The sequence below is a fragment of the Biomphalaria glabrata genome, chromosome 7, assembly GCF_947242115.1.
Source record: "Biomphalaria glabrata chromosome 7, xgBioGlab47.1, whole genome shotgun sequence".
In the NCBI taxonomy this organism is placed as follows: domain Eukaryota; kingdom Metazoa; phylum Mollusca; class Gastropoda; family Planorbidae; genus Biomphalaria; species Biomphalaria glabrata.
Window position 1 is genome coordinate 6,061,681 of NC_074717.1, and position 24,545 is coordinate 6,086,225.

The 24,545-nt window shown below is 32.7% G+C and overlaps 1 protein-coding gene across 2 annotated transcripts in view; it reads left to right on the forward strand.

The window, feature by feature from the left end:
* LOC106061353 (ankyrin repeat domain-containing protein SOWAHC-like) overlaps positions 1-24,545 on the forward strand; it is a 40,887-nt gene that overhangs the window by 7,346 nt on the left and 8,996 nt on the right. For both annotated transcript variants that reach the window (XM_056034960.1, XM_056034961.1), the window contains 10 exons: positions 2,098-2,159; positions 3,724-3,976; positions 5,459-5,607; positions 7,565-7,735; positions 9,479-9,532; positions 9,655-9,756; positions 9,885-11,635; positions 12,264-12,353; positions 21,988-22,262; positions 22,917-22,989. In XM_056034960.1, the coding sequence (XP_055890935.1) occupies positions 2,098-2,159; positions 3,724-3,976; positions 5,459-5,607; positions 7,565-7,735; positions 9,479-9,532; positions 9,655-9,756; positions 9,885-9,920 (827 nt within the window). In that variant the 3' untranslated portion in view covers positions 9,921-11,635; positions 12,264-12,353; positions 21,988-22,262; positions 22,917-22,989. The remainder of the gene's footprint in view (positions 1-2,097; positions 2,160-3,723; positions 3,977-5,458; positions 5,608-7,564; positions 7,736-9,478; positions 9,533-9,654; positions 9,757-9,884; positions 11,636-12,263; positions 12,354-21,987; positions 22,263-22,916; positions 22,990-24,545) is intronic.

The following is a 24,545-nucleotide window of genomic DNA, read 5'->3' on the forward strand; positions in this document are numbered from 1 at the left end:
TGTTCATGTTTGTTTATCAGTTAACTACCATGTGGCATACTAAATATCTGTGGTCACATATACACAAAAATCAGTTAAATCCATATAGGCAAGAGTTTTAATGCAGGGGTTCAAAATGTCTTGAATCCATCCAGCTATAATTGGTACTTGAATACTGTAGGGTTCAATTTAAGAGGTTTGACCATGGAACTGATTTCAAAAGAAGGTTTACTTTGACTTTCTTACCTAACTACACAAAAAAGCCAGCATTTATATAAATGCAATTTGGGTTTTCAAGGTCATCATTTGTTTTCTTTGTGAGCATGGCTGAGCCACAAAGTTTGAAGATATAAATGCATAATATTGACTGATCTCTTAGATAATTCAAGCTTTGTTCTCTAAGATGTGGGAATGCCATCTGTATTTTTATGTTTCAAACTCTACAGTGCTGCTATATGAACAGCCAGGGCACCATAACTAAAATTCTTTCACCTAATTATTTTTGTGAGAAATATTATAAGAGTATATCTAGTGTTAATCAAATGGTACTCTAACAGTTTATAAATAAGACACAAAAGTCTTTAGAATGATTGATTGATACTAGAATTCAACTAAAATATAATTCTGCACTGGATTTATTAATTTCTTAACAATGTCTTAGCCTTACATGAGAATGCAAAATAAAATTAGTTTTTTTATTCATCTTATACCTCAAAATTACTAAATTAAAGTTAGTCATATGAAAAACAATAAAAAAAATGTTAGTACTATGTAAAGCACTACAATGATGTGAAATATTTTCACTGTTTGCCAACCACTTCTGCATCAGTACAGTTGGTCAGTTCATTGTATCTAGTTTTTCATGATTACAGATGTTGTGAGAAAACAAAATATAATTAGCAGCAATGAATGAATTAATGACAAAACAATCCTTAACATAATAGTCTCATAATTTTTCTTGTTGTGACATTTAGTCATTACTGCTGTATGGTTGGCATAGATCCATAAGCTTGAATAAACAATCATTTGTGTTAGCAGAAATCTTTAGCTGTCCATACTAATAAATAGAATATGACATCCACCTCCATATGCTAGGACATACAAATATATAGCAAGTGTTATCCGCATCCATATGCTAGGACATACAAATATATAGAAAGTGATATCCACACCCATATGCTAGTACATACAAATATATAGAAAGTGATATCCACACCCATATGCTAGGAAATACAAATATATAGAAAGTGATATCCACATCTGTATGCTAGGACATACAAATATATGTGATATCCACATCCGTATGCTAGGACATACAAATATATAGAAAGTGATATCCACATCCGTATGCTAGGACATACAAATATATAGAAAGTGATATCCACATCCGTATGCTAGGACATACAAATATATAGAAATTGATATCCACATCCATATGCTAGGACATACAAATATATAGAAAGTGATATCCACATCCATATGCTAGGACATACAAATATATAGAAATTGATATCCACATCCATATGCTAGGACATACAAACATATAGAAAGTGAAATCCATATGCTGGTCATTCTTACTTTATTGTACAATTTTTTTTTTTTTGTTCATAAGGAGTTATCTCTCATTTGTTAAGTTAATATCTTTATATGATGAGGTAATATTTCTTCAATAGTTAATAGCAAACCCCAGAATGCTTAGAATTTTTCTATGTTTTTGATAATTTGAGAATCATTCATTTTGATGCTGTGCAGTCTGTAATCTGTGCAGTCATCTAATTAAAATGTGAGCTTATATAGACTCTAATACATTTTATATTTGATTTGATATTTAAGATACATAAGTGCAATGTACCAGCCCTTGTCATTCAAACCAAATTACTTACCAGCACTATTCTCACCTACAAGTGCTTGAAATGCTGCCTATCATACATATCATTTGACCTATCAACTTATAAGAATTCTGAACTAAACTTTTCTATACAGGAAACGGAATTATTTTGAAGAATTTAAATATTGAAATTTTTTTTTTCTTGCAAATATAGTTATATATAGTATATGATAATCAAGGAAAAAAAACAAACAAATTTTACTATTCTGTGTTTGTTCTTCTCCCCTCAGCACTAAACAGAGAGAGATTTAAGGATTATGTAAATGAGTTGGCAACAATAAAGCTTGATTTGGTGAGTTACTCTTTGTTTAGAAATTAATGTGAAACATAAGCTCTACACATGTTTGTTTAGAAATTAGTATGAAACATAAGCTCTAGCCTTGTTTGTTTAGAAATTAGTGTGAAACATAAGCTCTAGCCTTGTTTGTTTAGAAATTAGTGTGAAACATAAGCTCTACACATGTTTGTTTAGAAATTAGTGTGAAACATAAGCTCTACACATGTTTGTTTAGAAATTAGTGTGAAACATAAGCTCTAGCTTTGTTTGTTTAGAAATTAGTGTGAAACATAAGCTCTACACATGTTTGTTTAGAAATTAGTGTGAAACATAAGCTCTACACATGTTTGTTTAGAAATTAGTGTGAAACATAAGCTCTAGCTTTGTTTGTTTAGAAATTAGTGTGGAACATAAGCTCTATACATGTTTGTTTAGAAATTAGTGTGAAACATAAGCTCTAGCCTTGTTTGTTTAGAAAATTATGTGAAACATAAACTCTAGCCTTGTTTAGACATTAATGTGGAACTTAAGCTCTAGCCTTGTTTGTTTAGAAATTAGTGTGAAACATAAGCTCTAGCCTTGTTTGTTTAGAAATTAGTGTGGAACATAAGCCCTAGCCTTGTTTGTTTAGAAATTAGTGTGGAACATAAGCTCTAGCCTTGTTTGTTTAGAAAATTATGTGAAACATAAGCTCTAGGCTTTTTTATGCTTTTGTTTTATTTCTTCCAATATTAAAGCAGTGACTTTATTGGTTTACATCCATTTTTTTCAGGATGTAGAAATGTTTTATTTTTTCAGGTTATATGGTGGCCAAGAAGCTGGGCTTCTGAACCATTGCTCTTATCAATGAGGTTTTAGGACATAAGTCTCTGTTGGGTATACGACATTGGTTAAGAGAAGTATAAAATGTGTTGACCACACAACATTATTATTAACCACAGAAACGGATTAGGCTTACATTATCTGCTTAAAAGCATCCAAATCGTCCTTTTTCGGTCAACTCAAAAGAGAAGGCATGTCATTATCATGTGTAATTATTAATTGCAGAATCTCATATTAAATTTTTAGTTCCCTGGGTTCCTTACTGGTTAGTACTTAGTCACACAAAGCAATACAATGGAACTAAGTGACTATTTAATGTTAACAGCGATGCTATTTGATTACATAAAAAAGGACTTTATACAAATCTTATTGTAGTGTGCATATTTTTAGTTCAATTGCTGCAAAATGTATTATTCTATCTGAAGTTCATCTTTCAGACCATGCAATCTATAAGGCAGATGATGTAAAGGTAATCTTTTTCTGTGGCCCATGGTTAACAAGGTTGTCGTGTGGCCAGCACAACCACCAACCACCTTTATTTTTCCCCAACATATGTCAGATACCCAGTACAGCTGGGTGGACTCAGAGGTGCCCAAAGATCCTGAAATTAAAATGTCTTTACCAGGATTTGAACCCGGGAACCTCGATTCAGAAGCCAAGCACTTTAACACTAAGCCACCAAGCCTGCTGATAACAAAATACAATAATTAAAACTTTTGTTGACTATAACTGTAAAAATTGTTTTTTTTACTTGCAGGGTGAGAAAGTTTTGGTGTTAAAGAAAAAGTATCGTCCAGCATCTGAAAACCTTGAAGGTTCAGATTTAACATCTCAGCCACTGCCATCTTTGGCTTCATCAGTTGCTAAAACTTCTGCACCTAAACCTGCCATGTCAGAACCTAACTTAAGGCCAAAAGAAAGCAGTGTAGATCCTGATCCTCCGTCGATAAAGCCATCAACAAAGCTGGAAAAAAATGACTCTCTGCGTGCTCAGTCTGAGCCCCCTGCTAGTAGGTTTCACATAAAATTTTCTTTTCTAGTCTGATCCTTTCTACTTCTGTTTTTTCAATGTTATGTTGGAGGGTTTAAATGACCAGTCCAATACCTGAGATGAACTGCGGTAGTTTCCAGATCGGACAGCTCTACAAAAGTTTTTTCTTCTATATTGATGTTTTGGGGCCAGTGTCCATGTTCAGGACTCTTGATAGAGTATTCAGATTTGAAGAAGCTGATTTGAAAATAAATGTTCTGAGTTGCATAGTGCCACTAACTGCTTGGCTACTTAACAAGTGGCCTGGATTTAAATTCCAATGTATCCTGATATTGACCATGAATTTTAAATGGGAATCTAACTCAAGCTAAGATGTTTGTTAAGATCACAAAGACTGCAGATAACCCCCTCCTTTCTTGAAAAAGATTGTTGCAGAGTGCACTGAGCATGATATAGCATAAAAGAAAAGCTGCATAAAGAATGTGTCAATTAGACTTACTGAAAGTATCTAAATTCATTTTACGACTACACCAATTACAAAAAAATGTTCAAAAAGATTTGATTATTTTCACAAAATGAAAGTTGCGTGTAACTATAAAAGAGGGTTGCAGGAACCAAAAAGATTTCATTTTTTTCACGAAATGAAAGTCGCATGTAACTATAAAAGAGGGTTGCAGGAACCAAAAAGATTTCATTATTTTCACAAAATGAAAGTCGCATGTAACTATAAAAGAGGGTTGCAGGAACCAAAAAGAAAAGAGAAAAGAACAAAAACCAGTAAAATATATACTGAGCATTGGGAAGGGATAGCCTTAGACCGCACTAATTGGAGAGAGACACTGACCAAAAAAGCTATAGACAGTGAGAAAACAACTCTTGAAGAAAAGCATGCCACACGGAAAATGGCCAGCTCCTCTACCACCAAAGCGAAAGCTACCTTGACATGCAATACATGTGGATGGGAGTGTCTCTCCAAAATAGTGCTTCACAGCCATATGAAAAAGTGTTCGAGATGAACCATAGTCGTTTCACGACTGAAGGAGGCTGACGAGATACTGAGCATCAATATTTCTAGCATACACATTTCATCATCTGTGTATATATTTACTTCTTGAACTTAAGTTATCCTTACCACATTGTGTAGATAAATCGAATGCAAGCGTTTTGTTGGGTCCATTCCACCCTAGATCCTTATCATGACATGCTTGATACTTATGATAAAGAACCTTGACCTAAGTTATGTCCTGTACTTGGTTTAAAAGGAGGATTAAGGTTTTAAGGTCATACTCTCATCCCAAGTAAACATTGACTATTCAAAATTTAAAGCACATCCTGTTTCATCTTGCCCTGTCCTTAACCTGGTTCATCAAGTTCAATGTGACATTTTAATTTGTTTTTAAATATTTTGCTACTGTCCCTGACTAACAACTTATGAATATTATAAAAGTTAAATTCAGTATCTCTTTGACGATGTGACATCATAACTATTTAAACTTGGCAGCTCCTACAGAACTGAAGAAGGACCACCTGGACGGTCTAGCAATGTCAAGGATGAAAAGTGATGAAAATATGAAGGTGAACCTTGTAAGGACTGACAGAGTTGAACCAAGCATCAGGCCATCAGGATCTAATGCATCTCTTGCTTCCACCGTATGTAATGGGCATTTAGATATTCCTGTTACTTAAAATAATTTCTCATAAAATAAGATAGCTCCTCCTTCATGGTCAAAGATGATCACAATGTTATGTCCCAAGAGCTCGAAGATAGCTATGCAGATTTTAAAAGTTAACTACACTCTTAAAAGTTCTGTTGTACAGACATGCTGATTGTCATGACCTCTTATAAGAAATGATGAATTTGATACCTTTTTAAAGACTTTTCATGAAATGACAATTGCTATTACAGGCATTAATTTATTTTGACACAGTAACCTACATTATGGTTTTGGAGAAAATTATCTTTTTATCTTATCATTTATATTACAGATGTTCCTCAAAAGGGAAGATTATTTCTTATGTTTATCAATATGTTAATTTAGTCATCCATATTAAATAAGAGAATTTGCCAAGCTTTTTGTTTTCCTGGTTGATTCAGGCAACTGGTTACATGCTCTAATGGCACTAGGGAAGAAGTAGCACTTTTATTAATTAGTCCTAGCATAGAATATGCTTTTATCTTTATTTTTCTGAGTATTTTATTAGATTGTGTTTTATTTGTAAATTATGGCTCAATGTTTTATGTTTTATTTTATGTATTATTGCTACTTTTTAGTCCTCTGTCTTCAAAAATGACTCTGAATTTAGTGATTTTACTAATGGTGTTACTCTAGTCAAATAGGAACATTCATTTCTTTGGAGCTATTGCTTTAAACATGATGCAGTGAACTTGTGCTGAAGGCATGGATAGGGGAAATAGAGATTGTGATTCAAAACTGATTGATTAATAGGAGCTTTAGAACAAGTCTGTCACTGCTGTCTGTCACATCCTATAAAAGATCTATAATCCATTGCAGGCAACTTTCAAAGACATTCTTAGTTTTTACAGTTTAAAGCATATAACTATCTTACTGACCATGTCAAATTGTTATGTAGGTGTGAGATATGAGAGCTACAGAGAGGCTTGATTTTGGGGGAAGAAGCCCATAGAATTGTTTTGGTAAACTTAATGTTTTAATATGCTCATTTTTTTATTTTACTTCTGATGAATTTAAGTTTTTACTCTTTGAGTCATTTTTATTTGTGTTAATGTTAATCTATTCAGAGTCTTTGTTACAAAGCTTATATCAACTCTTTTTTGTGTCTGTCTGGGTAGAAATTTGTGCATATTATTTCTCTCGATTCCCATTCTCTGATCAAGTTGAAACCTTGCACAATTTATTCATTGTTGATGAAAACACATGAATCAATTAAAAAAAATAAGATAATCAATTAGTCGTAATTAATTAATTTTTTTTTTTTTTTAATAGAAATATACAAAGCTAAGGCAGATAGGCATTGTGTGGAGAATTAGGTTGTTTGTTAAAAATAAGCTTTTTTTCAAACTATAAAACCTTCTTTTTTTTTTATAAGTAATTGTGTAGCTCAGTCATGGCCTTCTCCCAACCCCCTTCCTTTTCCCATCTGGTCCACACAAAAGTGATTGGACCATAGCACACTTAGTGTTCTATGTGTGTGAAAGTTGCGCAAAACAAACAAAATAAATAAAGATGGCTGTCTGGTCATGTGGTTTGCGCGCTGGAATGTCGTTCTGATTTATTGATGGTCCCAGATTCAAAATCTGCCTGCTCCCATCCCTCCGTCGTCCTGCAGGAGGTTCGGACTAGGAAGTAAACTATCTTCAACTCTAAAAGAACATCCGAAACATGTAAAACATATAAAAATACAGATATTTCCAATAGCACATAATTTGTTGGTCTTCGTCTGTTAATAAAAAAAATTATTATTGTTAGTCTAGATCTGTTTAAAATTAATTGCAGGATTGATTCCAAATAATTGATGCAATTTCACTCAATATAAGCTTTTTTTTTTATAGTATTAAAAAATTGTATTTGTTTATTTTTATGTTGATCTATCCAGAGTCTTTGTTAATATTGTTGTATCCATGCAGGAATCTCACAGGTCTACAACATCCAGCACATCTGAAACAGCATCCATGGATGATGATGTCAATGCCTCCGTCGTGAGTGTCAAGGACAAGATTATCAAAATGAACAACATGTCCGTCACCAACCTTCAACTTGCTCCAACCTTCAACAAGAAAAGTCATAAAGTAACCAAGGTGTGTAATTCATTGGTCTATTTGTGTAACAGTGTAGGTTATACCTGACAATCTTTTACAGATTATGAGTTCAGAGCATGACATTCTATCTCTAGTATTTTTTTAGTCTTCAACTGTGTTTGTTAGATCATCCACTCTGGAGTTGTTACAAAGCTTATATCAACTCACTCTTGGTACAATTGTTTTACACATTATTTCTCCTATACCAATTAACAGATCAAGATGGAATTGATGCAAAATTATTCATACTACCTAACGAAATATGAATCAATTAAAAATAAAAACAATTAATTATTAATTTTTTTTTATCAAAAAGGGAAATAAATCCTCATACTTGTTGAGAGATATGACTTACATTGGAGTTATTTACCAAATTACATTTTGTACACATTTTTTCCTCCCACTTCCTATTAACAGATCAGATTGAAATTTTACATAAATATTCATAGTCGAAGACAAGACATAAACCAATAAGAATTTAACCAATTAGTTAATCAATTAGTGGTCATTAATTAATTTGTTTTATATAGAAAAAAAGGAGCTTATTCCTCTAGTATTGATTCTTCCTCTTAAATAAGCTAGATATTTGGGATTCATCCCATCCCAGTGGCGCTACAGCCCATGGAGGGCTCTGGCCTGCTTTAACACATCCTTCCATTCAGATCTCTCCTGGGCCTTTCGTCTCCACGCCCTAACCCCAAGCTGCTTCAGATCTGCTTCCACGTCATCTATCCATCGCATTCGGGGTCTGCCTTTGGGTCGCCTGCCTTTTGGTTTTTGCCTGTATACGATTTTCGCCCCTCTGTTGTCTGACATTCTTTCAAGGTGACCTGCCCAACGTAGTCTGTTCTTTTTTATTTTTTATTTAAAGAAAAATCCTTAGGAAAATCTATGGTGCCATACAGGATGAAACAGGGTGGAGGACACTCACTAACCATGAGTTATATCAATTATATGAAGACCCACCAATAGTGAACGAAATAAAAAAAAAAAAAAAAAAAAAAAAAAAGATATTTGGGATTACAATGATTAATTCTAGAGCTATATTTTTGGGGGGTCATATGGTGCCACTAGGACTGGTGCAGCTATTTTTAGATAAACAATATTTAAAAAAAAAAACTTTGGGGGAAAAACTGACGTGACATATAAATCACATTAAAGACAAAGATTGAAGCATTAATTTCAAGAAAACAGCATAATGAAAGTAGGATCAAATTTTCACAATTCCCATTTTTTTGGGATTAATCATGGGTGAGATATCCTAACAGTGGAGTTTTTACTTGAGTCTGTATACTAGAAAATATCTGCATGTATTTTTAATCCAGGCTTTACAAAAATGTGAAATTTAAAAGTTTTTCATTTTGATTTAAAAACCTGTTGTTTTTTTAATAATAATAATAACATAAATTGCCAAATTTAAATATTTTAAAATATTTATACTTACTATTTTCATAAACATTTGTTTTTCCAACATCGGGATAGTTTTCTGTAAATCTTCATTTTTCATTTTAGATATTAGAATGAGACATTAAAGACCAACATCAGCGTCCTAAAGTAGGAATTGATTTAAAAAAAAACAACTCATTTAAAAAAAAATGTTGCTTGTTTAACCTACAGATTTTTGCATGAGTTGTTTTGACAAAGTCAACTTAAAAAAAAAAAAAAGAAGACAATGATCACAAATTTAGTGTGTTATGGATTCCTTTATTAATTTAACATCTAATATTGCTATTCTGTTTACAGCAATACATTGAGGATGACGATGCGTCACATTCTTCAGGGCAGTTCTACGTTGCTGTAAGTCACATTCATCCTCTTGTTTTATGAAGTTTAATATTGAAGCTTTGATTAACATTGAAACTATTTTTCGGAAAACTCTTTGTAACTTACAAGCTCGGTTAATATTGATGTTCTTCCAGCTGACTGCGGAACAAAAGGATTGGCTTGTTGTGTGTTCCTCTGCAGATTATCAGGAAATGAATCGGCTTCTTTCTAAAAACAATAGTCTTGCCAAACTCAGGGTGAGTGTGTGAACAAACCTGACCTATATAAATCAGTTCCAACAACTGTAAAGATTTTTTTTCTCTCTTTTGTCTTGTCTTACAGATTAATGTCTGAGTAATTAGTTATTTTTATTTCTTTCAAACAGGATTTTACAAATGTAAGTAGAGATATAATAGTCTAAATAAATTATAGCTTTTATATAGCTTATAGATTATATAGCTTATGGCTTATATAGCTTTTATCAGGGTCGCCGCAGGGGTTGTGGCCGTGTCAATGAACGTTGAATGGTGTAATGCTGAGTTCTTGCTTCCTGAATTACTCTAGACACGTGACAAGACAAACACTATACAACTGACTCAAGTCCGTTCAGCAGACAACATGAAGTTTATTTTACTAAAATAATAATAATATACTGCACTCCTTGTTAGTGCTACAAGTCAAGAAATAATAACAATCCTATCCGCATAGCAGCGGTATCAAATGTATCAATCACGTCCGCATCTCAGCGGGTAACAATAAGTACCATTACTACTAGTGACACTGGAGCTTCAACTATAGATATCCATTGAAATACGAATAATACCTTAATATTCAATAAGCACATGATGAAATCAACTCTCAAATATAATTAATCAACAATCATTAGTCCATCGACTTTTATGCTATATACATATATATACACCAGTCCAGGAAGCAACGTCCAACCTTCCTGGACCGGGAGCAAAACCTTACTGACTTGACTTGACTGAACTCAAAGTCAACTTTATTCATTCTACTTCCTGTTTTCTACATCAGGAAATTCCACGTGTCTTTTAAACTCTTAACATGACGTGAACTTTAGATCATGCAATGTCAACTAAGACTGTGACAGGCCGCCTGCGTGTGAAATAAAAAAAAATAGGAAAAAAATGTAATGCGTCTGAGTTTGTAGATCATTTTTGTATACCCTTTTCTGTGTGTGCAAAAATCTTTTTTGTGGATCCTTTAAAACCGAGACATTGCCAATAATAATTCTTTCTATAAAGGATTGCTAAGGCTGCTATTTAAAACCAACACACCACCAGGACAAAATGAAGCAACTCAAAGTACGAATATCATATTTAAAAATATTTTTTTTAGATTTTTGGAATGAAGTAATTAGAATTTATCAAAATATTGAAATATTTGAGTACTTGAAAAAAAAAATTAAACTAAAAATTTAAAAAAAAAAGGTAACCTTGGAATGTTGGAATAATGATTGGCCACCCCTTATGTTCGGCTGCCACTTACATTCGGCCGCCTGCGTTCAATGCAAACATTAATAATAATAATAATAATTTTATTTATAAAGCGCTGTTAACAAACAAAATGTAGGCTCAAGGCGCTGTAACAACATTACAAACATAAACACAATTGCTAGAATAACAGTTAATCTAAAAAAGTTTTAAACAAGTAGGTCTTAATGTTGCACAATAGGCAGTCGCAGCCCTGGCTTTTATTATAGCTTTTTATAGTCTATTGCATGTAACTAAAGAATCTTGTTACTACATTATAATCAAGTCGATTTTATGTGGGTTTTCTTTTTATACTTAAAATTGATTCTCTCCATGTGTTTAAATTTTTGTTTTACAAAAGAATTGTTAACACTTTAATGTATCTAATGAGTGAAAAGAATATTAATGATTATCTCCCTTTATTCTTTCAAAATGCTCTGTTTGCTTGGCACATTGTTACCAAAAGGGGGTGAGTAAAAGTTGTTAGTTTTTCTGTTATTTTAAAATTAGATTTAGCAGAGATAGTCGGCTAATATGAAAAAAAAAATATTTTCATACCCAATATGTACTTACATCCTTTATTTTCCTTTTATTTACTTGCCAACTCTCTGCCTCTGTGATGTGACGGGGACGCAATTAGTATGTAAGTAAATCCTTTTTTTATTTTTTAATGATAGATAGACTTTTATATTTATATCTGGATTGGCCATTTTTATTTTACTACAATATTTCATGATCCATTTTTTCTTTTTAGAATGATGGCATTATATTCTTTAAAATGTTTGATTATTGACAATTTTATTTTTGTAAAGGTTTAGAATTTCTTTTAATTAGATCTAAATGCTGAAAAAATTTTGTTGTTTAATTCATTACATTTTAAAAAGTGGATTGGCTGATTTTTTTTTTTATTTTGTACCTTGGGTAGCAAAGTAGTTTTATGTATAACATAGAGCTAGAAATGTTTATCATTTTAAACAAGCTATTAAAAGGTAGGATGGCCACTTACATAATAAAAAAAAAATAATACTTATGTTAAGATCCTTAAAACAAGAAAAAAAAAAACACATTTGAGTCTTAAATTTTTAAAGTTTTACTATATTTTGTTTTGCTCACTTTGAGACTAAAAGCTACCCAAACAAATAAAATTGATGTACAGTTTGTACTGCTTATATATACTACTAATATTCCATTTATTGTGTTTTAAAATTTGTGTTTGTCTTTTTGGTTATCAGTTTTCATGATATAGTGATGACCATTTCTTCTTTATTCAGACTGCACTCCATTGGGCGGCTAAGTTTGGTAAGGAGCAAGTCATCAAACTTATAGCCAACAAGCCGGGTGTCAAGATAAATCAGAAATCGGTAGGCATTGTCTCTGTTAAGTTTTTGTAAAATTATGTAAATGATCAGAGAGTTGGCCTGTTGGACTGTGTCACAGCTTTCCTATTATATTTATAATAATAACTCAATAGAATCTACCTTAGGTCTCGATATGTCTAGGTGTCCCTGGTTCAGTTCTAGTTAACGAAATAAAACAATGAAACCACTAGATCGAACACATAAACTTTAATCATCTTTACTGCATATCACACACGCTGGTCTCTGTCTAACAACCAACACACTTCCGGTCATTCGCGCAGAATGTAAAAATAGATTATACATACATACATATACACATTCATCCGTGACAGACTGATTAATAAAACATCAAATGAACACACACGCAGCATAACTGTTACCTCAACACATCATGTTCTCTGCATGTCTTTTTGTGTAAAGGTCACGAAAAGGGGAAGTAACTCTATTCTTCATTCATAGAGATTCGTCACTAATTGCTAGGTCCCCTTCGTCCATGCAGTTCATAATCTTGGAGTTTACTTTGACTCAACTCTGATTTTTGATCCACACATGTCGGATCTGCAAAGGTTTCTATCTGCAGCTGCACAAATTAAACTATGTCTGACCATATTTAACAATGAAGTCAACAAAAAAAAAAGCTAGTTGTGGCATTAATTCTGTCTTCCGTGACTACTGCAGTGCAGTGCTCGCAGTGAATTCAGATAATTCTGCTGTTAGACACCTTATTTATATAGGTTAGTTATTTTAGTTATTTAGCGACGCACCATAGTAGACGCATATTGAACGGGACTAGTGACGTTTGGGATATGTTGGGTTAGAGACCGGAAAATCAGTTAGCGATAGAACATTCCAGGGTAACGACGTGTTTAGTGACAGAGACTTCTACTGTGGCCTTTTATCATAATAAATATATATTAACTTGTTCATCATCGTTGACTACATCTCTTCACCTGTTACAATCGATGTGCCAGTTCTTGTTTGTGTTGTTGGTCAACTGCACGTAATACACCCGGACAATTACACCCAAACGATTGCAGAGTAATTGGTTGACTTCAAGACAGCCTGAACTAGCAACATCACAGTGGCGACCCCGAACCTCGAAGCCGAACCTCGAAGCCGAACATCGTACCGGACCTCGAAGCAGAACGTTTACTCAGGTGAGGGTCGTGCACTCGAAGATATAAGATTTCATCGGAGTACGGCTGAACACAGCAGTATCGCAGGGTGACTTTGTTCTAGATCTACATACAGTCGTCGTCTGTTTGATCGCACGTTCAACGAGCCGTTAACTCAGGGTGACCTTCGTCAGGACCGTAATCATCGCAACGCCTGATCTTCATATGCTGAACCGACCTACAACCAGAGAAACCGTTCATTCATAACGGGTGAGAGATCGTTAGTGAACCTGTTGGACATATTTTTTCTTCGTCATAGGAGCCACATTGAGTATCAAGTTTTACCTCGTCAGTTTCGAGAAGGACAGTTTGCCCGCTGTCAGAAGTATTGTGAGTACTACAAGTTTGGTAGCTAACTAAATCGAAATCGCTCTGTCGTCTTACCCTTGGAGAGATTCTTGTGGAGCAGTTTGCTCATTGAACCGGTTGCTTGCCACGTTTATAACGGTCACTGTGTTTAACCTTTGGAAGGTTAGTGAAGTAATCTTTATCAGTACTGAACATTGATATATCTAGTATTCGTCGGTCTAGACCATACCTAGACTTGTTAGCAGTGAAGTTGTGGAAACAGCTACATCCACTTAATTTCGTTGAAAACCGTTAATCGTGTAACGGAACGTCGTTGGAGGTGACCTTGGTTTCACCTAGTCTACATTGGACAGTTTGGTCTAATGAAGCAGAGTACAACAGCAAACTTCGTCGTACTACCAGAGTAGCAGCAGAAGCAGTGAACTATTTTAGAGAACCGTTATTCGTCAGCCCAGATCAAGTCATCGTCGAGAAAGTCGTTATTCGTCAGCCCAGATCAAGTCATCGTCAAGAAAGTCGTTATTCGTCAGCCCAGATCAAGTCATCGTCAAGAAATTCGTTATTCGTCAGTCGTCCAGATCAAGTTGCCGTCAAGAGACTGTTATTTGTCAGTAGTCGTCTACACAAGTCAAGTCATCGCCAGAAGAACCGTTAACTTATTCGTCAGTAACTGTGTACACAAGGTCGTCGGAACTACACATACGCTCATCAACAGTCGTCGAAGAAACTGGAACATTTTGCTGTGGCATATCAGGACATCTGTGGCATTACGTGGGATACTGGTAGCACCGGAGAACAGAGTCAGAACTGGAAGAGAGGCAGTGGAATTTGTTGTGATCTAGCATATTCGGGAGTCCGAACAAAGGGATCTTTCTTATCAAAAGCTAAGTGCCATTTTTCTTATTAGTATATGTTTAGATTGCCCTTAGAAATAGATTTTGTCTAAATTTGGTACGTTAGCCTGAGTAAAATCAGGTGGTGCGCCTTAAAACCCGTCGGGGTAGAAGACGTAATTTAGACGAAAAGCTATATTATATATTTAGGATTGTAATTTGTTTTGTTTGTGTAAACGTCATATCCGTTGTTGCCTGGTTACTTCGTGACGTTATCATTGTGTGCCATATTGTCACATCCCAACCCATAGTGATAGTCTCATTTAATTATTTCATTTGTTTATATTATTTTAAATTATTTATTTTTATTAATTTAATTAGATCTGTATTTTTTTTTTTTTCACTTAATGATAGAAAGTGCGGGTAGGATTCTTTTACTGTGAATCAGACTAAAATAATTTTAGTTTGAGCGGTTAAAATCAAATATGATTTTGCCATGAGAATAATGCCGAAACTGGCTATGTAGTCAAACACTATCGTCTGGCTAAATCTAGATCTGCAAATTGTTGTACATCTCTTTGGTACAATTTAATTATCTAGACTCTACTTTGAAATATTATTAAGTTGAAGATGAATGAAGGTAGTACATTCTAGATATATATATCTTGTTGAAGATATATTTGACATTGTATAAACATATTTGTTTTATACGGTTAAATAGAACCATAATCTACTCTAGATCTAGACTCTAGACAGTCTTTGAATTTACTCTAGACATTTCAGTCATACCAGATTTTAAAATTGATCATAGTTATTCATACTAGATCTAAAAGTCATAGTGCTCTTGATAACTATAGATCTAAATAGTATTATTATACATACTATAATATACTAGATTTAAATTTGTGTGTAATACTAGATCTAATATACAGATTTGAATATAACCATAATAACTCAGACTAGATTTATACATTTACTAAATCTATAGATAGAGACATACCATTTAAAATTTGTATAAAAGTGTGGAAAAACTTAAATATAAAATAAGTTTAAAGTATAGCCATAACTAATATAGGCCAAGTAAAAATATATATAAAATATAAAACACAATGGCTACATCATCATATGTGGACCTTAAGGAGGTTAAGGAAACAGCTATGCAGGATGGAAAGGCCATGGAGTTAAAAGGAAAGGACTTAGCAGCTTATGTACAGCAAGTGGTGAAGGAAGAAACGGAACGTCAAAGACAAGAGATAGAAAGACAAGAAGAACGTCAAAGACAAGAGATAGAGAGACAAGATAGGATCAGAAAGGAAGAATATGAGAAGCAAAAAGAGGACCGAGAACATGAAGCTAAAATGGAGAAGATGAGATTGGATGCAGCACAAGCCAGAGCCCAAACTGAACAAGGAAATAACACAAATAACTCAAATAATTATACCACTCAAAGAGACAACCCTAATTCACAAACATGGCTAAAGAGAAAAATACAAAGTTTTGATGAACAGAAGGATGACATTGGTGATTTCCTGAAAAGATATGAGGCAAAAATGTCTACATTTAATATGCCTGAAGAAGAATGGTCTGAAATACTGATAGACTTTGTTCATGGTCAAGCTCTAACAATATGCCAAAATCATGACCATCATATTGATGATAGCTATCAGGTTTTAAAAAGAGAGTTATTAAATGCATATGGTCATAATGCTACAACTTTTAGAAAGAAATACTTTGACAATATACCATCATTAGGAATAGAACCCCAAACTACCATTAATATGGAAAAGGATTTTTTCAATAAGTGGGTAAAATTAGAAAAAGTAACAAACTCTTATGAGGGATTAAAAAATTTTATTTTAGTGGACAACTTTGTAAATAAATGTGATCCTCAGTTACAATCTTTTATTAAAGAAAGAAACCCAAAAACTATAGATGAAATAACAGAAATAATGAGAGTATACAAAAATGCCTATCCAAATAAACCATTTTCTGATAGGGATAAGAGCAAAGTAGATTTAATAGGATACACCAAAGAAAATGTTGATAGAAGTAGAAATAGAAACAGATCAAATAGTGGAAATAGAAAATATAGTGAAATAACCTGTTTTAAATGTCAAGGAAAAGGTCATATAGCAGCTAACTGTAGAAGAGGGAATAGTAGATCTGGAAGTAGAAATAGATACAATGAACAAAATAACAGTAGATATAGGAGTAGAGATAGGAATGACAGGGGAAATTATAGAAATAGGAATTACAGTAGGGAATACAAAAATAAAGGTACAGATAGGATATATTTCATGGAAGGAAATAGGAACAATTTTGCAGTGTACCCAGGGTTTGTAGATAGAATTCCGGTGGAATTAATCAGGGATTCAGGTTGTAACACTTTGGCAGTAAAAACTAAATTTGTCAAACCTCATTGGTATAAAGGGTTTACTAGGAAAGTAGAATTAGCAGATGGCACCGTAAGGGAATTTAAAGCTATAAGAGTATACATTGAGACTCCATTTTTCACTGGTTATTGTGATGGCATTGCAATACCAGAAATGAGATATGATATGTTAGTAGGAAACATAAAAGGAGTTAAAGAATGTTCAAGAAAAGAATTAGAAGACTGGCAAAACAAATACAAAAACATAAGACAAAATCATGAAAACATAGAAACACAAAATATAACAAGTATGATAATAACAAGATCAATGGATAAAAAAGATGAGAAACAGGAAAATACAATAAATGTAATAAGTAATGATAAAGAAAAAGAAACCAGTAATGTAATACAAATAGAAAATACAGATGTTAAGGAAAAAGAGATAGAAAATGAAACACAAAATAGTCTTGAAACACAAATATCTCAAAGTGAAAAAGAAACAACACCCACATTTGCATTAGAACAAATGAATGACAATATTATTGGGAAAATTTATTCAAGAATATCAGATAAAAACAATAATAATCCAATGGAGAAATTTTGTATAGAGAATAAAATATTATTTAGACAAACAAGTAATGATAACAAGAAAATAAAACAACTTGTCTTACCACAGAAATATTGGAAAGATGTTTTAATCATGACACATGATAATAATTTAGCAGCACATAGGGGAGTAAAGAAATGTTATAGGAATTTGTCAAAACAAGTATTTTGGCCCAAAATGAAAGCAACAATCAACAAATACATAAACTCATGTGACATATGTCAAAAGAGATCTAACAAAAGCCTAGTGAATAAAGCACCTATTCAAGAAATGGATGAACCTACAGCACCATTTCAGAAAGTATCTATTGATTTAATAGGCCCTTTAATTCAAACTGAAAATAATAACAAATACATTCTAACAGTAATAGACATGTTTAGTAGATATCCAGAGGCAATCCCATTATCAAATACAAGTGCAGAAAATATCATTAATGCCATAACTCAAAAAGTAATTACAAGACATGGTATACCTAAAATTATATTGAGTGATCAGGGATCTCAGTTTAAGTCAGAACAATTTAAGAAATGGACTAAACAATACAATATACAACACATATACTCTTCGGTTTACCACCCGGCGAGTAACGGTTTATGTGAACGATATGGTGGATCATTAAAAAGATCACTAACAAAGATAATTCAGAATAATCAGAACAAGTGGGATCATTACATTAACTATGTACTATTTGCTCATAGAAACAACATCCATGAAGCAACACAATTTTCACCATATGAAATAATACATGGAAGAAAACCCAGAGATGAATTAGATGTTTTTAAAGAAAATCTAATAGACAATGAGAATAAATTAAATAATGACAGTGAAACAACAATCACAACAGAATTGAAAGAAATATGGACTCAAGCATATAACAACAATAAGAAGTACAAACAAAGTGCTCATGAGAATCTAAATAAGAAAAGACAATTGAAAACACTAGAAGTAGGAAACAATGTATTAATATTGATAAATGACCTGAAAAATAAAATTGGTAAACAATGGAAAGGTCCATTTAAGGTGATAAAACAAATTAATGATGTGAATTATCAAATTGAAATAAATGGGAAAATTAAAACATATCACATAAATAATTTGAAACTGTATCATGATAGAGAAGATGAGTTAATACAAAACATTCAGGAGGAAATAGAAAATAAATTTTCAGAAAGAGAAGAATGCTTGATGATAATAACAAATGAAAATCACAATGAAAATGATATTAAGGAAATACCTGTAATAGAAACAAAAGAGAATCAAACTTGGCAAAAGATTAATCTTAATAATTTAACTAAGGAAAAGTCAAAAGATATAACTAAAATAATACAGGAATACAAAGAAATTTTTTCCAGCATACCAGGAAAAACTAATATTATTAAACATGACATTAAAGTAACAGACACAAAACCTATCAAGCTTAAGCCATATAGAATACCGCTACATTTACAAGACAAAGTAAAGAAAGAAATAGACAATTTACTAGAATCAGGTATAATTGAACCATCAACATCTCCTTATGCTTCACCAATTGTGATAGCCAAAAAGAAGAATGGAGATATAAGGTTATGTATTGATTATAGGAAACTTAACAACATCACAGAATTTGACCCATATCCAATGCCAAATATAGAGGATATTTTACATAAATTAAATGGAGCAAAATTTTTTACTAAATTAGATTTAACTAAAGGTTATTGGCAAATACCTTTAACAGAAAATGCAAAACCTTACACAGCATTTGTAACACCATATGGTATTTTTCAATGGAATTATATGAGTTTTGGATTAGTAAATGCACCTGCCACATTTAATAGAATGATGAACATGATAATTGGAAACAAAGAAAATGTTATTTGCTATTTAGATGACATATGTATTTTTAATAATAGTTGGGAGGAACATTTGGTAGATGTAAAAGAAGTGTTCAAAATAATAAAAGAAAGTGGACTTACAATTCAAGCAGAAAAAGTAGAAATAGGATTGGAGGAAATAATTTTCTTAGGACATAAAGTAAATAACAACATGATTAGCCCTATTGAAGATAACATAAAGAAAGTACTTAATATTGAAATACCTACATCGAAAAGACAAATTAAAAGCATATTGGGAATAGTAAATTATTACAGAAAGTTTATAAAGAACTTAGCAGAAATAGTGAATCCATTAAATGACTTACTTAAAAAAGGAAAACCTCAAAAAGTAGTTTGTAATGAGGAATGTGTGAAAGCTATTGACAGAATTAAAGATGTTTTTAGTCATGAACTAATATTAAGACTACCTGATAAAGACAAAATATTTTATGTCACAACTGATGCATCTGGTAATGCTATTGGTGGTTGTTTAATGCAGAACTATGATAACTTACATCCTATATTATATGTAAGTAGAAAATTGTCAGAGGCAGAGAAAAAATATAGTGTCATTGAAAGAGAAGCCTTAGCTGTAATATGGGTAATTACTAAGCTAGAGAGCTATTTAATAGGAAGGAAATTCATATTATTAACTGATCATAAACCTATTCAGTATATACAGCAAAAGAGCATGAAAAACAGTCGTGTTTATAGATGGTTCTTAGCACTACAGGAGTATAAATTTGAAGTGAAAGCTATTAGTGGAGCTGTGAATATTGTAGCTGATTTATTGTCTAGAATGACATTGAAGTGAAACAGTTTTGTAAATAAACTATGATTATATTGATTATGTAATATATATTAATATATTGACACCATTTATATGTTATGAAAAGGGAGATAAGTAAAGTTGATGTTAAGCATTTAAAAGTAAGTATGGATATTTTTTTTGTGTGAATCATTTCATATATCATTGACGAAAGTTAGTTCTATGGAAAAGGGTGAGTATAAAAGAAAAATGGACAAAAGCGTATAAAAGGGTGGTAAGAAAAAATGTATTGAATGTGTAAATAAAGTCTGTAATTGTTTTTTGAAATATTGTATTTTATCAGATTACTGCCAGTGAAGAACATTTGAGATGTGTAGGACATGCCCATAGGATGCCACATTTTCCTCTATGATGAACTGTATACCAATGAAGATGATTCTGGAATGTTATGAACTGTTATGAACATTGACATGAATATGAGGAACTGTCAAGATGAAGATGTCAAGATGAAGAGATCAAGATTTTATGTTTGTGGTCTTCCCCTTAAATTGAAAATGCCCTTGTAAGACTTGACAGTAGTGGAAAAATATTGACATATTTTTTTTTCAAGGGGGGGAGGAATCTGTTAGACACCTTATTTATATAGGTTAGTTATTTTAGTTATTTAGCGACGCACCATAGTAGACGCATATTGAACGGGACTAGTGACGTTTGGGATATGTTGGGTTAGAGACCGGAAAATCAGTTAGCGATAGAACATTCCAGGGTAACGACGTGTTTAGTGACAGAGACTTCTACTGTGGCCCTTTTATCATAATAAATACATGTTGAATAGTTCATCAGAGTCGACTACATCTCTTCACTAGTTAAAATAGATGTGCCAGTTCTTGTTTGTGTTGTAGTTCAACTGCACGTAATACACCCGGACAATTACACCCAAACGATTGCAGAGTAATTGGTTGACTTCAAGACAGCCTGAACTAGCAACATCACACTGCACAAACAAGAAGAGTCTCTGGTACTGCACAGTCCATGGACTTCTTGTCAGTGTAATATCAACAACAAAGTGACTACACCTTGTCATCAGAAATAATAAAGAAATACCCTCATATCTTGATGAACTGATCACTCCATATGTCCCTCAGAGAACCCTGTGCCCCATTGAATCATCGCTTCTTGTTGTGCCAGGTTTTTTTCTTAATAGTTATGGTTTGCAGGCTTTTTTCAGGGCATGGACCAAAGGTTTTGAACTCACTCACCATTGATCTCAGACAGACAACTTGCTTCACTACATTCAAGAAGTACATTAAGACTTATCTATTTAAAACTTGTTTAGATCAGTTTGTCATTTTAACTCTCTTGTTTATATTTGTTAAATACACAACGGGCCTTTCATGCCCTTGTCATTTGTCAACAGCACTATAAATTAAATTATATTTTTCATTGCTATACTTTAAACAGGTGTAGGTTTCTTTACATAGGTCCCCTATAGAGTAAAAGGTTTAAAAAGACTGAAAATACTACATGCACCAACAAAGTGTTTTTTCAGTTTCACCATTCTACTTATATCAGTGAACAAAAATAATTTAAATCATTTATTATAGAGTTTTTTTTTTTCATTTTTCCAATAGCCATTGAGTTATTCTTTTAACTAAACAAAACGAATTAAGTTTAACAGCTGATTTAATTTTTTTTTTCTTTTCATGTTCACTGCCATCTCTAGCATGTAAGTATGTTTCTGTTTCATCTGATGTAGTTTTATGTTTATCAAACTTTTCAATTCAAAATTTATATATTAAAACAAATTTTTTAAAGATCCTTTTTTTTCTGTATTATTATTAAATAATTAATATCTATTTTAAAACAAAAAAACAAAAACAGTTTGAATGTGGCTTAAAAAAAAACACCACCACTAATGTATTAACATTCAATTAGAATTTTTTTTTGGTTTGTATTTTTACATGCTCCTGGACATCCCTTTTCCTGATCTAACAGGGGGTAAGTAAGAACATTTCTTTTTCTTTTCAATGTGCATAGAATTTGTATTTATTTTTATCTTAGGAAAATATTTTATAAATAGTATCTGTTGCCCTGACAATTATTTTTGTTCTTTATACAGTGAACTTTTTCACTGTCAGGAAAACGTATACTGCAAGGGAAGGCATGATTATTATACTTTTACTAGTTAGGAAATATTTTCTTTTAACATGTGCATGTAAAGGGTGGGGCATAAAGGGGCACATTTGGAGTGGGCACCATATGGGCTCTAGTGGTTGTAGAGATGGGACAGGTTTCATTCAGTAGGCTAGGCTCTACCTTTTTCATTTATTATAATAATTTTTCACAACCCATCATGAATTGGAATGTTGAACATTGTAGCTTTGTTGAAGTGTATTCTGAAAACAACCTATCTGTAATAGCGACACGATGTGCTTGGTTGAAATGCATCTGTACAGACCAGAAAACCTTTTTTTTTTTTTAAACTTATTTAAACAATACTGTTTTTTATGTACTTTACAGACACATTTTTTCTCTAGATAGTTGTGTTCTTTTGGTAGCTTTATTCGAAATGTGGAGATCTGAATGTCCCACTCTGTATATCATAGAATTATGTAGATAATGAAATCTCTGTTTCTTTTTTGGTCACTGCAGGGTTACACACCACTTCATCTGGCAGCCATCCACAACCATGAACACATTGTTGATCTTCTAGTTCAGACATTCAGTAAGTTTTTTGTTGTGTTTTTTTTTCTCTCATCATTCAAGTTTTTTGTGTGTTTCTCTTTCAATGTAATTAATTTATGTTCATTCACAAATTATTATGGTGTTGGGCAAGGAAAGAAATATTGTGTTTTATCTTTTTTCTCTTGGGAATTTAATAATTCCCTTCATCACACATCAGAGATAGTCACCTTGATCATGTTGAATGTAATCCAGACCATTGACAATCATCCTGGGTTCAAACCCTCTTCACCGCCATCCCATGATTTCCTGCTGGATGTTTGGATCAGGACATCATCATTATCATCTTCTTTTCGTTGCATTCCTCATGGAACATAGGGCCTCAGTAAAAACATGCCTCTCTCCACGGTCTCTTGCTAGTTTTTTTAATGGCTTCCCAGCTCTTGCCTGCCCTCTCAGCTTCATCTAGTATACTGCGTTGCCATGTTCTTTTTGGTCTTCCTCTACATCTTGTTCCCTGGGAGTTCCACACTAAGGCCTGTCTAGCTCTGTTGTTGGTATCTTTTCTAAGGGTGTGACCAATGCATCTCCACTTCCTCTCTAAGATCTGGATCTCTATATAATCATAATTGCTGAAGCAACATCTTATACACAGAAATCATTTAATCTAATTGCTTTCATATAGTTCATTTTTCATGCGTATAGCATGCTCAATGTGGTATTGTCCAATCTTTTTTGTGCTTTGTTTGATTTTTTTTTTATAATTTTGTCAATTTAGGGATTCCATAACTTTTTATTTTTTATAACACCTAGATATTTTGAGTTTTTACTCTATGTAATTGGTTGACCATAAATAAAAGTTTTTATTTGTTTTAGTTTCTTTGCTACTCTTAATTATTAATTCCCATTTCTGTAATTCTTCTAATTCTCTTTGTAAAATTTCAGTATCTTCTGTTGTTTTTAATTGTTCAATATATTATACAATCATCAGCAAATAATCAAACTTTTGTTCCTGAACTAATGCAATTTGTAGAAATGAAATAAATGCCTAAGCATTAGCTATGGTTGAAATGGTGTCGCCCACACAGCAGCCTCCCCTAGTAAAGAAAATTGTTGTTAGCTTCTATATTTATGTAGCACCCTTATCCTAGCTTTTTTCTAGTTTCAATTTTGAGTTTATTTTTAAAACTTTGGTTCTGCCCACTTTCAGAGTATCATCCATTACTCTGACCTATGTTCATTAATTAGTGTTTTTTTTTTTTTAAAGCTATTTTCTCTGATTCCATTTTATTCAAATATTTTCTTGTATACATTAAGTCATTAATCTAGTCTCATGGACAGGGTGGTCATTTTCTGTTGTGCATATTAGTCAAGTCTATTGTACAAAGTTGGTCATGTTTCACAGTACAATGTTTTCTTCCAATAAACCTCCTTTTAGTCAGGTTCAGTTTCAAGGTTCTCCACACCAAGAGGACTTTTGTATAATGTTCCATTTCAGGGGTTCTCAACCTGTGGATCGTGACCCCCTTGGGGGTTGATTGATGATTTGCCAGGGGTCGCCAAAGACCATTGAAAAAATGGATTGTTTTTGTCTACTCT